The 19,726-nt window shown below is 31.4% G+C and overlaps 1 protein-coding gene across 1 annotated transcript; it reads right to left on the reverse strand.

Annotated features, from left to right (window-relative positions):
* Positions 1–12,692: 12,692 nt before the first annotated feature.
* LOC111984713 (uncharacterized) lies at positions 12,693–14,111 on the reverse strand. The gene has a single exon (XM_024016333.2). The coding sequence runs from the start codon at positions 14,109–14,111 to the stop codon at positions 12,693–12,695; it is 1,419 nt and encodes a 472-aa protein (XP_023872101.2).
* Between the last annotated feature and the right edge of the window lie 5,615 nt (positions 14,112–19,726).

Consider the following 19,726-nt stretch of genomic DNA (forward strand, 5'->3'; position numbering starts at 1 on the left):
TTTTTTTTTAAAAAAAAAGAACAATTTTAGCCTGTAGCAGCGTTTTACAAATGCTACCATAGGCTATAGACATATAATCATGATACAATAGTGATTTTTGTAAACACCACAATAGCAAACGCCACTATAACCCAAATGGACCTATAGTGGCGTTAAACACCACTATAGGTCCAATTTTTTGTAGAAGGACATTTGAGAGACTTGAACATGATTAAAGAACTACATGAATTTATTAATCTTTATCAAATTGAATGGCTGCTCTCCTGACCATTCAATACTAAAAAAAATGATCAGAGCTATTCAATACTAAAAAAAAAACTACTTATCAAATATTACCATATAAAATTTCATTCCTAACAAGAAAAATAGAATCTAAACCATATAGCTCAATCAAATAATATTACCAATTAATGAAGCATAGAAAAATGAAAAAAAGAAAAAGAAAAAGAAAAAGAAAAAGTAAAAGTAAAACTCAAATCTTTTATACCTGTATTAGATCAACATCGTCCAGTAAAAGAAGGCTATCAAAGCATATTTCCAAGAACTGTCTATCCCGTAGTTGTTCATCACCCAAACTTCATTATAAGTTTTACCCTCATTTTTTAACACAGTGATAAAGCAAACTTTTTCTTTTATTACCTCTAGATGGCACATCTTGTATTTGTTGGCGTCCAATTGAGTCGTCGTCTTATAGTACTTAAACTTTTCTGTAGCTAGGTTAAAAAAAATTACGGAGCATTTGTTTGATTCCGAAAGCAACCAATGCAATGGTCCGTTTACACAAACAGAACGACTCCAATCTACTCCAAGATTTGTAGCCAACCAAACTTCTTGAATCTATTTCCAAGAATGCATATTAAGACTATACATTTTTACTTTGGGCCTTTTCTTTTGAAACTCTACCACTTTCAGCACCTTGTAGTCATTGTTTACAATGTCATAACCAAACATAAATTTAGTTTCGAACTCCAACTTAAAAGGGTTGGATATAAATTCTTCAAGCAAAATTCTGTATCTCCTTATAAATGGGTTCCACATAACGAACTGAGTTCTCTCGTTCTAGTCACTGAAAAGACAAACTAATCCATGGCAATAACAAATGTCTATTGAGCGTAGCAGTGGGTAGATTTCAACGGCATTTCCAAGAACTTCATTCTTGAAACTAGCGTTGCAATTTTGCAGAAACCCATTATAGTCTTCGTGATAAATCAGAACCTCAAAGTGTGTTTTGGTTTGGATCGCATAATACACTTGCATCTTGATAAAATATGAACTTGATATCCAGTTATGCCACTTAGATGATATTTTGAGACAACGGATAAGAGTTTTTATAGGCAATTGGAAAAGAATTTTGGTGATGATGATTATCATTATTAGCATATCGGAGTTTGGGCGTGAGAGTGTCATTTTTGGATGGAGAGAGAAAGTAGAGAGGGTAGAGAGAGAATGGAGAGAGGGAGTAGAGAGAGTAGAGAGAGAATGGAAAAGCGAATTTCAAATTGTGTTTAAAAGCAATTGAGGCCAATTTCAATTATTCATAAAATGCATACACCAACAAAAATCTATCTTTTACTTTTTTTAAAAAAAGATTTGTCCAATACCTCCGCAAAGTAAACAGTAGTCCGTAACAAAATTGAATTGATTAACTTACTAAAATTTATAATATCTTGATAACACGATATCATACCATGCAAATTTGATGTGACAATTGAATGAACATTAACAAAAAAAAATCATTAGTGAAAATTTTATAAAAAAAATCAACCAAAAGTGAAAACAAAATAAAAGAATAGTTCTATAAAAAAAAAAAAAAAAACATAAATAGAGAGAGTATAAGCCTTTTTTTGGTAGGCCGTAAAACATGGGGATGGATGTAGAGGTGTAAATGGAGTAATAAAAAATTTATAAAGAAAATAAGATGGGAGAGGAAGGGTTGAAAAAAGAATAAGGTTAGAGTGAGAAATAATTATGAAGGAAGAAGAGTGAAAATGAGAAGTGGAAGGTTAAACTAAATGTAAGTGAAGAATATAAATATAAATATATATATATATATATATAAAAGAGGACTTGGAGAGAATTGAATAAGGCAATAGAGAATGACTTTGACAAGAAAAAACAAAAAAGAGAAAAATTTCTTGAAAATATGGTTGATGATGTGGCATAACAAGAGGTTTGGAAAAGTAAAAGTGATGCTTCCATATTATATGTGGTATAAATTTATTCTTCATATTTTTTGTCTTTATTATATATATATATATATATATTTTACAAAGATAGAAGAGCTCTTTTTATCATGAATTTTGTAATTCAACTTATACGGTTATACCTTATGGTGTTTCCAATCTAAACATCAAGGATTCAAATCTCCCCTCCCATTGTAACTGTCGAATTAAAAAAAAAAAAAATCTTTTAAATTTTTTTTTTCTCTACATATAACTAGCAAGGGCGGCACCACCTTAAGGCCAGGGTAGTCCTAGGACCACCCTGACTTGAATTTTTTTTTTTATATATAACAATTTAAAAAAAAAAAAATTATTTGTCTACCCTTCAAAAAAAAATTGGGAACACCCTCATTCTTTTTATACCAATAAAATTAAATTTTGCTCCATAACTTATTTTACATTCAGTGAATGAATGATTATTTGGTTGTGTACGTTGAAAGAGATGTAGCTTTTAGCATTAATAATGAGACTATCATGCACCAATTTTAAAATATAAAAACTCATAGAAAGCAATTGTAAACTTTATGTATTTGCATGTTTTTTTTATTGTTGTTGTTGTCAATATATGAATTTTTCTTTTTATTAGATTGTATAATTTATGTTTTCTAAGGAACACCCTGAGAAAAATTCCTAAAGCCACCACTGATAACTAGAGCAACAATGGCATGACTCATTTGAAGCATATTATAATTTTTTCTATTATTTTAAATTTCTCACAAAAAATATTTGACATGGCAAGGAATATCTATATGACATGGTATCTTCCATTTGAAGGAAGATATCAATTTGTAAATATTTTACGCATTTTTCTATCGTTACTTTTCTTTTTAAAATTTTTGATGCTCAAAAAACATTGATAGAATATGAAAGATGTTATTTCTATTGATCCCAAATGGGTTATGATTTTACTTTGGATTGGTGGGATTTAGTTATGAGGGTTTTGTTTTTAGTTGAAATCTACCCGTTGCTACGCTCAGGGCCGGCTCAAGGCTAGGCCTAACGCCCCACCAAAAAACAAAATTTTCCTTGGGAAAAAAGCCCCACTTTTCATAGTTAAAGGCCCAAATTTTTATAAAATTATATATTTTCTAAAAGTTGTACATTTTTTTTTATTAGTGATGTTAAGAATATTACAAATTTTACTACTAGCTTACAAACTGCCGTGTTATTAATCACAAAAAAAAAGTGATATAAACATTCATTAGTTAAATTGATAAAGTTCATCAATGAGAGACAATTTCACATTATATTTTAAACATTTTATAGTGCTCTTAATTAGCGCATTTTTCTTTTTCATTTCTATTAAGACTCTCAAAGTACGAGACCAATAGAACCTTAACTCAATTGAAACCCTAAAATATTTCAAAAAGATGTTGCAAATGTGTTAAATCATCAATTATAGATTAATCTCCCCTAATAGTTTGAGACTGATTTTTGTAATCTAATATCCTACAAAACCACACACCAAATAATATATCTCTCTCTCTCTTGAAATCAAAATATAAAATTAAAAATTAAATTACAACTTTATTTAACTATGCATCGTCTTATATTGAAAATAAAGTATCTTTTTCAATTGCAATATATTTTTATTTCATTTTATTAATATTTATAGTTCAACTATGATATTCAATTCTCTATATGAAATTAACATTAGTCTAGTTGGTATAATTTATGCATTTAATGTATCAAATCAACCTTAATTTGATTAGTATTAAATAATTTTGTTTAATTAATATTTACATATTAAAGGCCCCGCATAAATTTTTTGCCTTAGGCCCTAAATTATGTTGGGCCGTCCCTAGCTACGCTCAACAGACATTTGTTACTACCATGGATTAGTCTGTCTTTTCAATAACCGGAACGAGATAACTCAGTTTGTTATTTCGAACCCATTTATAAGAAGATACAAAATTTTGCATGAAGAATTTATATCCAACCCTTTTAAGTTGAAGTTCGAAATTAACACTACAAGAAAATAACCTTATTGCAATGAAATTTTTTGTTGCAATAAATTTCAAATTGTTGCAATAAACTTCTATTGCAACGAAAAAAATTTGTTGGCCACTGTTGCAATAAAGTCTGTGGCAATAGACTATTGCAACAAAAATGCTGTTGAAATTTACCCACCTAGCTACGCTCAACAGACATTCGTTATTGCCTTGGATTAGTTTGTCTTTTTAGTGACCCAAACAAAAGAACTCAATTCGTTATTGTTAGGATTGAATTTATGGATTTATTGTGTAGCTGGATTCAAGGTTAGCTAGGCCTCCAAAATTGATAGAAAGGAAAGGACAGAGAAAAGATAAGGGAAAGGTTGCATTGAAAAATGCACTTGCTTGATTACCCACTATACAACTCATTGGTCTCTTATACAACACCAAAACTACTGTCAATAACCCAACAGTCTCTAACTAACTCTAACTGACTTGCATAGTCCTAACCAACTCTAATGTACCACTCTCATATGGACACTTAGGCACATATACTACTAACACACTATCACAGCCTTTACACTATCCATACTAGTCATAAACTACTATTGCATCATAGCCTCTGCATCACAACACTGCACCACAGCCTTTGCATCACAGCCTACTGCCATACAACCCATCATATTATACAACATACAAACTATGCCTAACAGTTATTTGGAACCCATTTATAAGAAGATATAGAACTTCGCCTGAAGAATTTATATCCAACCCTTTTAAGTTGAAGTTCAAAACTAAATTTACGTTTGGTTATGATGCTGTAAACGATGACTACGAGGTGCTGAGAGTGGTAAAGTTTCAAAGAAAAGGCCCGAAGTAAAAATGTATAGTCTTAATATGCATTCTTGGAAACAGATTCAAGAAGTTTGGCTAGCTACAAATCTTGGAGTAAATTGGAGTCATTCTATTTGTGCAGACGGATCCCTGCATTGGTTGCTTTTGGAATCAAACAAATACTTTGTTATTTGTATTAATCTAGCTATGGAAAAGTTTAAGTACTATAAGACGCCGACTCAACTAGACGCCAAGTTAAAAGCCCTATTACAACTCAATTTTTTGTTGCAATAAACTAAATTTTTGCAATAAACACCTATTGCAACAAAAAAAATTTGTTGCCCACTGTTGCAATAAACTCTGCGGCAATAGGTTATCGCAACAAAATTTTTGTTGCAATAGTGTTTTGTTGCAATAAACTTGTTGTGATAAAACATTTTTATTATTATTAAAAATATTTATTGCAATGACATATATTGTTCCTATAACTTATTGCAACAATTATTTAGTTGTAATAGATATGGTGGGTAAGCCGGGAAAGGTATTGCAACAAATTTTTTGTTGTAATAGGTTATTGCAACAAATTGTTTTGTTGCAATTGGTTACCGCAACATTTTTTTTTTTTTTGTTGCAATAGGTTACTGCAACAAATTATTTTGTTGCAATAGGTTACTACCACCTTTGGAAACATATTGCAACAAACTATTTGTTGTGATAGTTTTCCGCAACAAATTATTTTGTTGTGATAGGGTATTGCAACAAATGTTTTCATTGCGATAGGTTATTGTAACAAATATTTTGTTGCAATAAGGAACGAATGATTTGGCCCTCAAAAAAAAAAAAAAGTTTCCCGCTCTAAGCATTGGCATTGGGGGTTGTAAACCCCCCCCCCCCCCCCTAATTTGTACATTTATAGCATCAAAACCTTAAAAGTGTGCATTATTTGAAACTATAATTGCAAAAAAATTTACAATTGTGCTACAGTATCATCTTATAAATAAAATGGTACTGTAGCAACATGGTATTTTTTAAAAATAATATTTTATTGGGTTTTGGGTTTTATTTGGGTATTAGGTTATATTATATTTTATTGTGTAGATATATTATTTTAATGTGCTTTATGGTAAAATAAAAGTTGAGATTTTGGATGTATTATAAAATGGTATGGTGTAATATATAAAGTAGCTTTTAAAATTATAAAATGAAATATTTTTTAAATACTAGATGCTAATGCTCAAAAGTTAGTGTGAGATATCAACAGGTATATTTAAAGAATTTTAGTATTAACATTGCCCAAGGGCTGTTCGGGAATTTTGCACAAGATGATCATTCAGAAATTTAAATTAAACAAAAATTTAACATAATAAATTTATAAACATCAAAAGGGAGCATTTGAATAATATTTTTCTAAAATTTTTGTTTTGGCTGCAAATTACCAAAAATGTCTCTATTTGGTATTTATCAACGAATGATCTTAAGAGCACTTAAATAAACCCGTGTAAAATGCGTTAAATGCAAAATTTTGGACAAAAAACCCAAAAAATCACCTTCAAATCATCTAAAATTATGCATTTTCTTTCACAGCTACAGGACCAATATAAATTTATACAGGTACTTTTCATGTGTTAAAGGATTATTATATCAAGCTCTTAATTTTCACTTTTTAGATTAGTGTGAGCGCAAATGATGTAAATGTTTTGAAAAAGTAGTCGTGTAAAATGGAAATAATAAAAAATGAACGAAAAATGAATATTTTATTGAAATAAACTTTAAAATAGATAATTTGATGTGAGTATTTTGAAAAAGTAAATATGTAAAATAGAAAAATTAAGTTTTTATATTAAAATAGATAGAAATTTTATATGAATTGATGTGAATGCTCTAACTAACATAAAACTAAAGAGTCCAATTTATAGGGGAAAAGAAAGAAATGATATGTTTACAACATTTTCATAACAAATTCTAAGCGATAAACTATAACTAGTTGGCAAAAAAGTAATTTTGGTAATGGGCTCATAACCAATAACAATTTGCTATCTAAATTTTGTTGTAAAAGTTTTGTAAAAATATTGTAAACTCATAGCATTTCTTATAAATAATAAAATAAATAAAAAAAAGTACACGTGGAGAGTGAAGTCACCTCGCTCCACATGAAATACCTCACCAATTAACCTTATGCCTCACAATGAAAAGACCAGTCTATATTGTAATGAATTTTAAATACTAAGTTTCCTGTAACTAACGTTACCACTTTCACTTAATAATGCAGATACTCTACACCTGTTGGCCACCATTCTCCATAGTTTGCTGCAGCTTGCAGAGAAGTAGATGAGAGGTGCCAAGAGTTTTAGTGTTTAATTTTGTTTTTAATCACTTGTTTTAGGCATTTTGATGAATTGACCCCCTAAAAAATATGGGTTAGCGAAAATGTGATATTTGCTTCAAATTGGTGTGAATTTGGGGAGGGATATCATTTTATTTTATTTAAAAAAAAAAAAAAATTGGCTGCTTTGTGTTGTACATTGTTTGGGCCTTTAGGCTGATTTGTATTTATTTGGGCAATTTTTTGTTGCTACCCCTAGTAAAACTGAGTGATGTATAGGATTCATGAAAAATAATATTACAATCTATCTATTACTGTACACAAAACTGGTTTATCAAAAAAAAAATTGTACACAAACGGATACACCAATAAATATTTGTCAAATACGATAAAATACACAATTCCAAAACAAAATTGAATTGATTAACATAATACAACATTATAATACTTTGATAACACGATATCCTAACATGCAAATTTGTTGCGACAAAATATTAACAAACCTAACATTATTGAAAAAAATATTTAAACAATTCACCAAAAGTGAAAGCAAAATAAAAGAAATAGAGAGATTATAAGCATTTTTTTTTTTTTGGTTGTTGGCAAAACATGGAATAGATAGGGAGGTGCAAACGGAGAATTAAGAAATTTATATAGAAAACAATAAGGATTGCAAAAAAAAAAAGGTTAGAGGGAGAAATTATGAAGGAAGAAGAGTGAGGGTAAGGAGAGGAAGGTTAAACAAAATGTAATGGTAGAATATAAGAAACATGATGGAGACATTTGAATAAGGCATTAGAGAATGAATTTGACAAGGAAAAGAAAAAACAAAAAAGAGGAATATTTGCTAGAAAATATCGTAGATGATATGGCGCAGTAGGAGGTTTGGAAAATTAAATTTGATACTTCTATTATTATATATGGATAGATTTATTTTTCATATTTCTTTGTATTTATCTTATAATTTCTTTATTCTTAAAAAAGAGAAGAACTTTCTTTGTCAAGAGTACTCTTATAATTCAACTTGCACCACATAGTGTTTCCAATGGAGATGTCAAGGATTCATATCCCCATTCACATTAATAGTAACTATTGAATTTATAAAAGAAAAATATATATAACTCTCTTTTTTTTTTCTTTTTCTTTTTTTTCTACATATAACTTGAGCAACAATGACATGAGGTATATTTCAATTTCTTTTGTTGTTTTAAATTTCTCTCATAAAATATTTTACATGGCAAGGAAGACGACATGGTATCTTCCATGTGAAGAAAGACATCAATTTGTAAAAGTTTTGTAATTAAATCCATAGTAACTCTAATATTTTTCACGTAGTCTCAGACACAACTAGGCAATTATAAATTAATTTAAAAAATAGAGAAATTGTGAAGGTGGAGGGATAGAGTAATGGACTAATGGCCCATGCACATGCAGATGTGGTAGAGTCTGGATTTTAGTCCATATGGTGCATGATTCAAATAAAATGTTGAAGGCCGAACTAATTAATATCAGTAAGAAGTACTTAATTAATTACACGAAATATTTGATTGACCTAGGAAAAAAATAATGTGAAGATAAATTATAATTATTTTTTTGTACATTTTTTTATATAATATTTTTTTGTACTTAGTGTTAGGGTTGGTATTTTATTTTTATATTATAGAAAGGAGTTGATACTTAGTATAAGCATTGTTTATTATACTTATGGTACTACATACTCTAAGATGAAAATAAATATATATTTCAAACAGTAAAAGATATAACTAAAAATAATCAATGTGGCATATAAAGTTAAAAATTAACCTAAAATAAAATATTCAAACAAGTCATTTCAGTTCTTAATTAAAGCAAACCGAACAAATAAATTGACTTAAAAGTTTGATAATATATTTGGAATTTTTAAAATGTTCTATCTACACCTTGATTTTTTTTTTTTTTTTTTTTTTAAAGAGACCGTATGCCGTTTTTATTTTTAAGTTAATTTAAAATCATATTTTTTTTTTTTTTTTTTTTTTTTTTTTTTTTTTTTTTTTTGACGTTGTAATAATATATACCAGTTGATAATTCTAAGGTTGCATATAAGATTTTTTTTTTTTCCCCATAATAACTACATTAAGATTAGAAAATACATTCAAATTACTATTAGAAAAAATTCAGATTTTTTTTTTTTTTTAAGGGGGGAGGGGATGGGGTGCCCCACGTACCGTCCAGTTGTCCCTGAACTGAGGACCTTCAGGTCAATAGTTGGTGGTCAAATTTGGATGAGATGGCAGCAATCATCAGCCACAACACTTATAAAATGGAGGTGGTTATTCTTTTGATCTTCTTTGTTTTAAGCTTAATTTTAGTGACAAGCAAATTTTGGAGATTTGATATAGATAAATTGGTTTTTTTAAGGGACTAAATTTGGTCTAGCAAATCATTTTATCTTTTGGAATCAATCTTTGGGCCAACTCTTAATTCTTAGGTAAAATCTTTTATCTCGAATAAGTGATTTGTATTTCAAATGTCGTCTACATAAAAAGTCAATTAGTATCTTAACTTAATAAAAAAGAACAATTATTATAGAGTAAATGTCATAAGTTAAAATTGTATGATATTTAATACATCAAAAAAAAAAAAACACTTAATTCTTGGGGAGCGCTTGGTATAATTTTTGTGACCCAAGCTATAAACTATTATGTATCTATATATTATATAAATATAAAATTAGGGTTAATCCGTTACACAAATCTACCCTAAAAGGTATTTGCGCTTTGCACCTCAAACTAGCAATGGATAAAGGTTTTTTTTTTTTTTGGGTGTGAGATTAGTTTTACCATTTGTAATTTTTGTAAAAACAATTTGTAGGTAAATATTATTTTATGACGTTGATTACGGTAATAGAAAATGAATGTTGTCTCCTTATTGAAGTGTTTGATGCTGTTTGAAAGAGTTTAGTAGGGATCCTCTTGAAAATGCACATAAATTATCTAATATTCATCAGTCTTCCTTGTGAACTAGTATTGAGTGAGGGGGGGTTTGGATTCTTGAAGAGTTCTTTTTATGGGATGCAGAACTATTTTGGTTGTTTGAGACACAAGTGGATGTCGCACGTTATGTCATTCACAATCACATTATAAGGATTGATTCTAAAGAATCAATTATGAAAGATGTAACTCGCGAGATATAATTGTGTGATAGTCCAACCAGTAACCTCTCCAACGGCTAGTGCACAGTAGCAAATTACAAATATTCTCTATAAAAGGATAATTGTTTTTGTTCTTTCAATGGGAATCAGTCCGCAAAATTGCTCTCAAAAACCCTTAGTTCTACTTCATTTTCTCTTGCTCTGTTTCCTTTTCTTTACTCTCTGTTTTCCATTTCAGTCTTTAGTCTTTAGTTGCTCTTCAATTCTGTGCTTCCGTTTTCAATATAATCAAGTAGTACTGTTGATTGAGGCAAGAGGCAAAGAGCTAAGAGAAACTTCAAAGAATCCAAGTGGAGAGAGATTCAAAATTTTTGCATTAACGCAATGAATGTCATCGTAAATGGGCTGTAAGTTGTAATTTCTAGTAGCTCACTTTCTTTGTAAATGGGCTGTAAAATATATATATATAGCTCTTTATACGTATTTTCTGTACCTTGTCTTCCTCCTATTGTTATTTCTGCTTGGAGGAAAGATTTTTGATATTCTGGTTTGTTTATTTATATATATAAAAAAATATTTAGTAGTCAACTTATTTACTCAGTTTTGGGGGCAACCTTGTTACCAGTTTCATCTAAACTTGGTTTTCATATTTTGTAATTCAAATCCAGAATGCAAGAAAAATAAATTTACGGTGACTGAAACAGCAAAATTTAAAATATCAAGTAAACCTGAGGAGGAAGGTTTTATGCATCGGACTCCTTCTAAGACAGGTCAGTACACTTGTAGCTCAACTTGGAATGAGCTTTGCACAACAAAACCTCAGGATGAATCATGAATGGCGAAAATTGATTTGGGTCCCTGATGCTATTCCTGGCATTCATTCATCACTAAGTTTTATGTAAATAACAGACTCTCTACTCGATAAAAACTTGCTAACTTACGGGAGAATTCTTGTGTGGTTTCTGCAGAAGCCAAACTAAGTATAGAAACAATTTGTTTTTTTACTGTTTTTTCACTAGGACATTAAGACAGGAAGTTTTGAAATTGTGTTTTTCACTAGAAAATTAAGGGAAGAAGGTTTCAAATGAAGCTATGGGCTGCTTCAATCTACTATATATACCTACAAAATATATGTTAGGCTTTTTCAAGCCATAAGACATCATGTTAGGAGGAGGGTTGGCTTTTGTTAAAAACAATAAGAAATTGCATCTCCTTTGCTTTGAGTTGCATTTTGAAGCAAAAGCAAACCAATCCAAATGTTTGTTGGCAATTAGCATGCTATATTATTTACTCAGTTTTAGGGTTCTCTCCAAACAATCTAATGGTGTGTTAAAAATTGAACTTCGATGTATTAGTTGTGTTACAGTCTTGATACCTACAAGCAAGCACTGGGGCAGAAAGTTAATAGAGATAAGACAACCATATTCTTTAGTACACACAAAGGAATGCGAGAAGATGGATATTAGGGATTTGGGGGTCTAGTGGGAGCCCAAGCCTCCTCACAAATAGACCAATACCTCGGCCTTTTGGTTATCGTGGGGAAGTCCAAATTCTGAAATTTTAATGATTTCAACTAGAGTTGCAAAATAGGGATAGAAAGGGAGATTTGTGTGCTTCTGCAGAAGCCAAATTAAGAGTAGAAACCATTTTTTTTTTAGTGTTTTTCACTAGAACATTATGGCAAAAGGTTTCAAAATTGTGTTCTTTCACTAGGAGATCAAGGGAAGAAGTTTTCAAATAAAGCTATGCAAGATTGCTTGGGCTGCTACAATCTACTGTATATGGCTGCAAAGAAACAAAAGGATTCATGATAGCAATGTCAAGATAGAAGGCATTCATCAGTAAGATAGAAGCCATTAGAGATGATGTTAGGAGGAGGATTGGTTTTTGTTATAAAGAAGAAGAAACTGCATACGCTTTAGTCCAGAGTTGCATTCTGAAGCAACATAGCAAACCAATCCAAAAGCTTGTTGGCAATGAGCATGCTATACTCATTTACTCTTTTTTGAAGCTCTCTCTGAACAATCTAAACGGAATTTTCAGATTTTGTATATCAAATCCAGAACAAAAGATAAATAGATTCACAGTAACTTAAATCACAGCATCACAAGCATAAATATCCTAGAAATTAGTTTGTATGTGCTTACAAACCAGAATACCAAATTGTATTTGGCCACCAAATAAGTCTAAACACCACTTCTACCCATTTCTTTTAACTAAGCAAAGGGTATTAGAGAAAACAAAGACAACTAAAGTTTGTCATTACGCGTAGCAAAAATAGGTCGAGAATAAAAACGAGGTTTGTCCTTACCTAATGTCAGGGGTAGGATTTCCCTGATTTCCATGTGAAACAGTCCCACATCATGGCCTCCATATGCTGCTCTAGGGAACTTTCGCCAATCCCAATGGTCATCGGTAAAGTAGATGCAATCACTTCTGCTAGGGATAATGCTTGTAGGAAAGCGCCTGGAGAAGGAGTTGCTGTCACCAACAAAAAAAGCTCGACCTTCCAAGTGTTTCACTTCCTCCCAATAAGGTGATGATGCACTGAAGTTGAACTTGTAGACATAAAAATATCTAGTCTCAAACCTCCTCTCTGAAGGAATAAGAAATCCATCACGAAAAACTCCATAAAGATTTCCCAATGACTCCACCAAATATATTTTTTGGTATGCCCCTACATATTGTGGAGGGTCAGCATCAAATTGGACCATATTTCCCGAAACATCAGGTTCAAAGCGAAACAGCTTGCCATTGTCACAAACTGCATATATTTGACCATTAAAATGTGCAGCATCCTTGAATTTCAAATTCTCTGGATTGGGAACAACAACCCACTCACCTCTTCTTCTGTTCAAAGCAGCCCCTCGTCTCACTCTAGTAAAAGCCAAACTATCCATAGGGCCAAAAATTGCGATGACAAGGAATGTTGACTCATCGGAAGGGTCCTTTAGAAGAATGAATTTGTGTACAAGGCAAAACCACTCTTCTCTAGGAGCCAGTCTTCGAATTGCGTCCAGTGGTGGAAGACTAATTCGCTTTCCTTTTATAAGGTGCACAAGTTGGGTTACATAACGAGGGCCCAAGGTTACAACCCAGCCATGTTGAGATCCCCAAATACGTTTTCCACGGACTTCAGATAGTTGTAATCGATGACGACTGTGGTCATAGAGGCTAAATAAAGTTCGCATGTCAGTTAATAGTGGCTCGGAAAGCATCAGCACAGGGAGAGGAAGCTGAGGTCCTCTACTAATGCTTGAAAAAGCAGATCGCCAATCTCGGCTAACCCCATTAGCCGCTATATAATTTTTGAAAGTAGTCATTCCATCTACAATTAGTTGAACGAGATCTAGGGAGAGAAGGGACAAATCAATATTGTTGGAAGGAGAAGAAGAAGAATGACAATTAGCTATAAATCTTTGCAACCGAGGTTGAATTGTAGCTATAAGTTTTGGATCAGTCAGGATAAGAATCACAATTAATGGGGATTCGCTAATGACAAAAGATGAAGCGCTAGTTAAGATGGTGAAGAAAAACTCAATCAAGGACTTGTCTTTTTCAGCATGATGAGCAGGGGATAGAAATGTAAGGATCAACAAGGATACAAACAAAGTTAAGCGAAAACTTGAAGAAGAAATGACATAACCACGAATGAGAGTGATGAACATAGCCACTTGAAAATAGACACAGATTTTAAAGATGTCGAGCAAAGAACTGACTGACCTCATGATGGATTAATGGAATGTTTTACTCTCTATGACCGATGAAAATTGAAAAGCATCAAAACAAGCCGTACAAAATGGCTAGCTGAGCTAGCTGGGGGAAAACCCTTACCTCCAAACACCGAATTTTTTCGAGTGAAACTCTTGAGTTTTGAAAGAGATCTACAAGAAATTCAGGAAAGTAAGTAGGGTTTTCATCTGTAAGAGTATTTTGATAATTGAAACCAAAGAAAGAAAAAAGACACTGAAGAAACAGACAAAGCCAAGAAAGAAAGTCTGTTTAGAACCCTACGAAACTATGCAATCTTATGATATTCAGACCAATCTGGAGACATGGAAGCCAACAGATACAAGAGCAATCATATTATCAGGGTGGGAAAACAAGTAGGGTTCTTCCTCCTAATATTATTTGGAGAATGTTAACCAGCACCGCGTGGTGCTGGTTACGAGCAGAAAAGACAAAAAAAAAAAAAAATTTGTGAAAAAAAGTCAAAAATATTCTGAATAGTACCGGAAAAACTGAAAAAATGACATGTATTGCAAAAAAAAAGACAAAAATTGTGTCAGAGAAAGTCAAAAAATTTTGTGGTTAACGGGCACCGTGCGGTGCCCGTTAACACAACCCATATTATTTTGACCATTAAAAACCCAAGAATATTCAAAAAGAGACACATAGAAACAGACAAAAAAATGAGCAACCAAGAAAATGTGTACAGTGGTACTGACCTTTAACATAAAGACTTTACCGAGCAGTGTTTTTTTTTTCCCCGCTTAATCAACGGCTGAATTCCATTCATATTTTTAGCCAAATTTTAATAAAATCGACCTTTCCTATTTACCTATTCACTTTTTAATGCATCTTACACTAAACTCTAATTTTTCTCCATTAATTCCATGAAAATACTACCTACGCATCTAAAGTCCCCAGAGGGATTATATATAAGAATAGAACAATTTCTTCTTTTTTCTTTTTTAATCTTTTTGGGTGTAAGATTGATTTTTAATATTAGTGATTTTTGTAAAAAAAATTTGTTGAATATGGTAATAAAAATGGAATGTGTCTCCTTATCTAAGTGTCTGATACTATTTGAAACAGTTTTAGTGGTGATTCAGTTGAAAATGCACGAATATTATCTAACCTTTGTTAATCTTCATTGTGATCTACTATAGTGAGAAAGGGTTTGGATTCTTGAAACTCTTTTTTATGTATTGATGCAAAACCATTTGGGTCATTCGAAACATAAGAATATTTGGTATGTTATCTCGTTCACAATCATATTATTAGGATTGATTCTAATGACTCATTTATGGAAGATGTACCTGGCAAGATAATTCTTAGGAGTAATATTTCTTAAGAATTTTCCCCTAGCAAGATGATGCGTGTCCAACAAGCATAACAGAAACTTCAAGAAGAAATTAAAGAATGGAACGTCAAAAGGATATGTCACACACTGTGAGATAATTATATAACTAGAGAAAATGAGTAAATTTGTGTGTTCAATTTATTTATTTTTAATATGGTTGATAATGTAATATAAATTTAATTCTATGTATTTTCGTAAGGACAATTATATTTTGTTATGCTATGTTAAGAGCATATCGAATTCCATTCAAGATATTCCTGAGAAAAATTATTTTAGATGGTGTTAGGTTCTAAGAAATTAGAAACTAATGTATTAGAACTTCAATATGTATATGTTGGCAAACCATGATCAAAACGTTTAGTCTAGATTTAGGCTGCTCAAAGTGTGTTTATTTGTAAAGTTGGAATCGAGTGTACTACAAGATTTAAAGTGTAAATCTGCAAGACTCGATCAATCGAAAATTAAATTCAATTAATCGAAACTCGTGTAGATTGTTTTTCTGCAGAATTTTCCAACTCAACCCAAGCCTATATAACGTGTAGGGTTTTATGTTTTACTCCAAGTATAAAAAGAAAAACCCTAGCCATGTTTTAGAGGTTGTTGATATGCTGTGTGTGTGAATCTCTTATGAGATCTAGAGGTGTTTGCCTTCATACATACTTAGGGTTATCAAGATCAAGATTGATGTCGAGAGCTTGATGATCGTTTTAGTTGCTACTTAAAGAGCTTAAAGAAAAACACAAGTAAGAGTACTTGTGGTTGCTATGGATCAAGGAAAAAGGTAATCTGTGGACTCAGAGCTGTTACGTGGTCGTGGTAGTAAGTTTTCTACTTGAGGTAGCAATAAGATGTTAGTAGTCTAAGTCGCTATTGTAAAATTTCAATTCTTTCATAGTGGATTTGTTTTACCTTGAGGATAGCTAGGTTAAATCCTCCCCAGGTTTTTTACTGGTTTGGTTTTCTTAGATTATCATATCGTTGTATTATTTATTTTCCACATTGTTTACATGATATGATTTACTTGTGTTAACCTAGATTTGAATAATTTATCTAAGTAATCACTTGGCTAAATAACTAAGTTAAACAACTTGTGTTTTAAGGGGTCTAAAAACATACAGATGTGATGATAATATGAAGATGAATGCTTGTGATAGAAAAACATACTACGATAAAATAGTGGCATGAAACTTATCATGCGTTATTTTTATGAGTTATATTAGCTTATTCTATTTATGATGAAAAGACTATAATGTTTTTTTTTTCCTTCTTCTTCTTCTTCTTTTTGGCTAGAAATGATAAGCTTTGAAAACTTTTGTTGGGCATTTTTTCCCCCAACAAAGAAAATGGACATTGAAAGTAATAACTAATGCGTATTTATTACAAACATGAACCTCGAATTTTTTTTTTTTTTTTTTTTTTTGAGAAACAAATACACACACAAGGAAAAGAGAAAATGATTCTAATACAAAGGTACCACAAATTTCACTTAAAATTCGTGGTGACTTTTAAGGAAGGGTGGGGCAAATTAACTACACATAACCATGTCAAAAAATTGAACTTGAATGGTAGTATAATCATGCATTTTGAACATGGATCATGGATGGAACCATTTCATGTCTAATTAATATGTAGTTATGTATTTTGAACTTTTTTTTAAAGGAAAATATGTAATTTGAACTTAGAATCATGATTATGTAGATTTTTAGAACTTGAATGGGTTATGGGTATTGAATGTGTTACTAGGAACTTTAATGTTGTGGGGGAGTGTGCCTAAGCTCACCACGAAGGCCTTAGACTGAGGACTGAAAGTTAGGGAGTCCCTTCCATGGTAAGGCATTTACATGGAGACCCGAGGGGATTTGGCGGGGCCTGCGGTCTGAAGGAGGTAGGCCACGAATAACGTCTGAAAATCCCACGAGGACCGAGTTCACGTCAAGGAGAGATATTACAGAGGGATGCCCCCCGTGTTATGAAAAGGGCTTTGCTTCATCAGGTTACCACGGGAACGCATGCTTCTCGTCATCAAGTTACCACGAGAATGCATCTGAAAAAACACAAAACCCAACTCATAAGTCACCTCTGCATTTAATACTCTCCTCACCTAACGACAGCCGCATTTATTACTGATTGACTGGCCAAAATAAGGAGGACAATCCTAAAACCTGCCCTCATGATCACAAAATGGTAGGAATGTGTGCTGATATGACAGGTTCCACTCCAAAAATCCAGCTAGAGAACTAGACAATTGGAGGAGAGGAGGGACTATAAAAGGAAGAGGAGATCAATAGGAAGGGGATTCAAAAATTTTGAGACAAAAGCTAGAAGAGAGAGAGACTAAGGAGAGCTCTGAGTAGTATTGTACTTCCTTTATCCTTGTATCCCCCTTGGGAAAACGATATTCGCCCATAACAAGTCTTGATTCAATTTCTTCTCTCTTTAATCGTCCATTTAATTCTCCCATTGTGGATTTCTGACTTCAATTTCTCATAAATTAGTTGTGTAGATCGACAATACCAATAGTGCCCTCTAGCTTTTGCGTTTTGACCCCCATAAATGTGTTGTGCCTAATATTTAATATGTTATTGGAACTTGAATGTGTTGCCAAAAAAAATATAAATATTTAGGTTGGTTTTAGTTGTTTTTTATTAATAGTTTATATATATATATATATATACACACACAAGATTAAATTCTAGTCTAGCCTAATCTAAATATATATGTGTGTGAAGCTCATTTCTAGAGACTTGAATCCCGATCCTTGCCCCCAACACCCTACAAGCACTTATACTTGTGGAGTGACCATCGCACCAAGAGTATGAGGTGGTTTTTATTAATAGTTTAAAGAGGCAAATTAAAGTTTTTTTATTTATATCAATAAATAATGTTACGTCTACAACATTTTCACAACAAATCCTAAGTGCCTAAATGTAATTGGTTCTAATCTAGGCATATCACTAATATCACTTTTTTACTCACCAATTATTTGTTACCTAATAAAAAATTGATTACAAATTAAAAATAACATGGACCAAATTGATGGTTGGCTACTACCAAAATGTAGGGACCAAATTATTGGGTTTTCTTTTTTAATACAAAAGGCTCGCCTTGGCTCACACATAAATTGTAATCCTATTTTATCAATAGCGTGTCACATTGTGATCCATAAGAACAAAATTTTCCTACTATCCATTGATCATGATTAATCCAATCAATAAATATTCGCTACTTCATTGGATTTTCAATTTAAAACAAACACATACTCTTTTTTTTGTTTTATTATAGTTTCCTTTTTTTTTTTCTAACTCTTTTATCTCTTTCAGGTTGACATATGCACAAATTTATTGGATTGCATTGAGGAGGCATTAGAATGGAATACAAAGTACTAGATAAGTTCGGGTGACAAACTTTACAAGAATTATTGTGTGATTCAAACCTCACATAAAGTGGTTGTTATATAAGAAATTGTTGTAAAAAAAATTCTTTTGTAGCATAAACTATATTTATCATTTGTATACTTCTCAAAAAAAAAAAAAATTTCAATTTACATTTAATTATTAATTTACTACTCCATAAAAAAATTTACGTACATTTTCTCAGTTTTAAAGGTAGTTTATATATTTGAAATTTAAACTCTTTTTAACTTTTGGTATGGATGTGTTGTAAGTAGCTAACTTTTAGGATTAAAACACTAAATTTTAGGATCAAGATTGAGCCTTTTACCGTAAAAGAAAAAAAATGGTAGTTGCTAAATTTTAAATATAAGCTCTTCTTAAATTTTTGTTATGGATGTGTAGTACATGGCTAAATTTTAGGATTAAAACATTGCATTTTAGGATTAAATACAACTTGATAACTGTCATAAATAAATAAGAACAACAACACCACTAAAAAGAAAAAAACTTGGATGAGCCTTTCCTTAACAAAATAAAAATAAAAATAAAACAACAAAAATTTGAGTCTTTTACCGTAAAAGAAAAAAATAATTATTTGCTAAATTGTAAATATAAGCTCTTTTTAACATTTTGTTATGGATGTGTAGTACACATGGCTAAATTTTAGGATTAAAACACTACATTTTAGGATTAAATACAAATTGATAACTGCCATAAATAAAAGAACAATAGCAACACCACTAAAAGAAAAAAAAAATGTGGATACACACATCTGGAGCCTTTCCATAACCTTTTTTTTTTTTTT

This window comes from Quercus suber, unplaced genomic scaffold (genome assembly GCF_002906115.3).
Source record: "Quercus suber isolate HL8 unplaced genomic scaffold, Cork oak 2.0 scaffold_266, whole genome shotgun sequence".
NCBI classification, from domain to species: domain Eukaryota; kingdom Viridiplantae; phylum Streptophyta; class Magnoliopsida; order Fagales; family Fagaceae; genus Quercus; species Quercus suber.

Coding starts and splice junctions, on each gene's coding strand:
- LOC111984713 (XM_024016333.2), bottom strand. CDS start 14,111: ATGTTCATCACTCTCATTCGTGGTTATGTCATTTCTTCTTCAAGTTTT.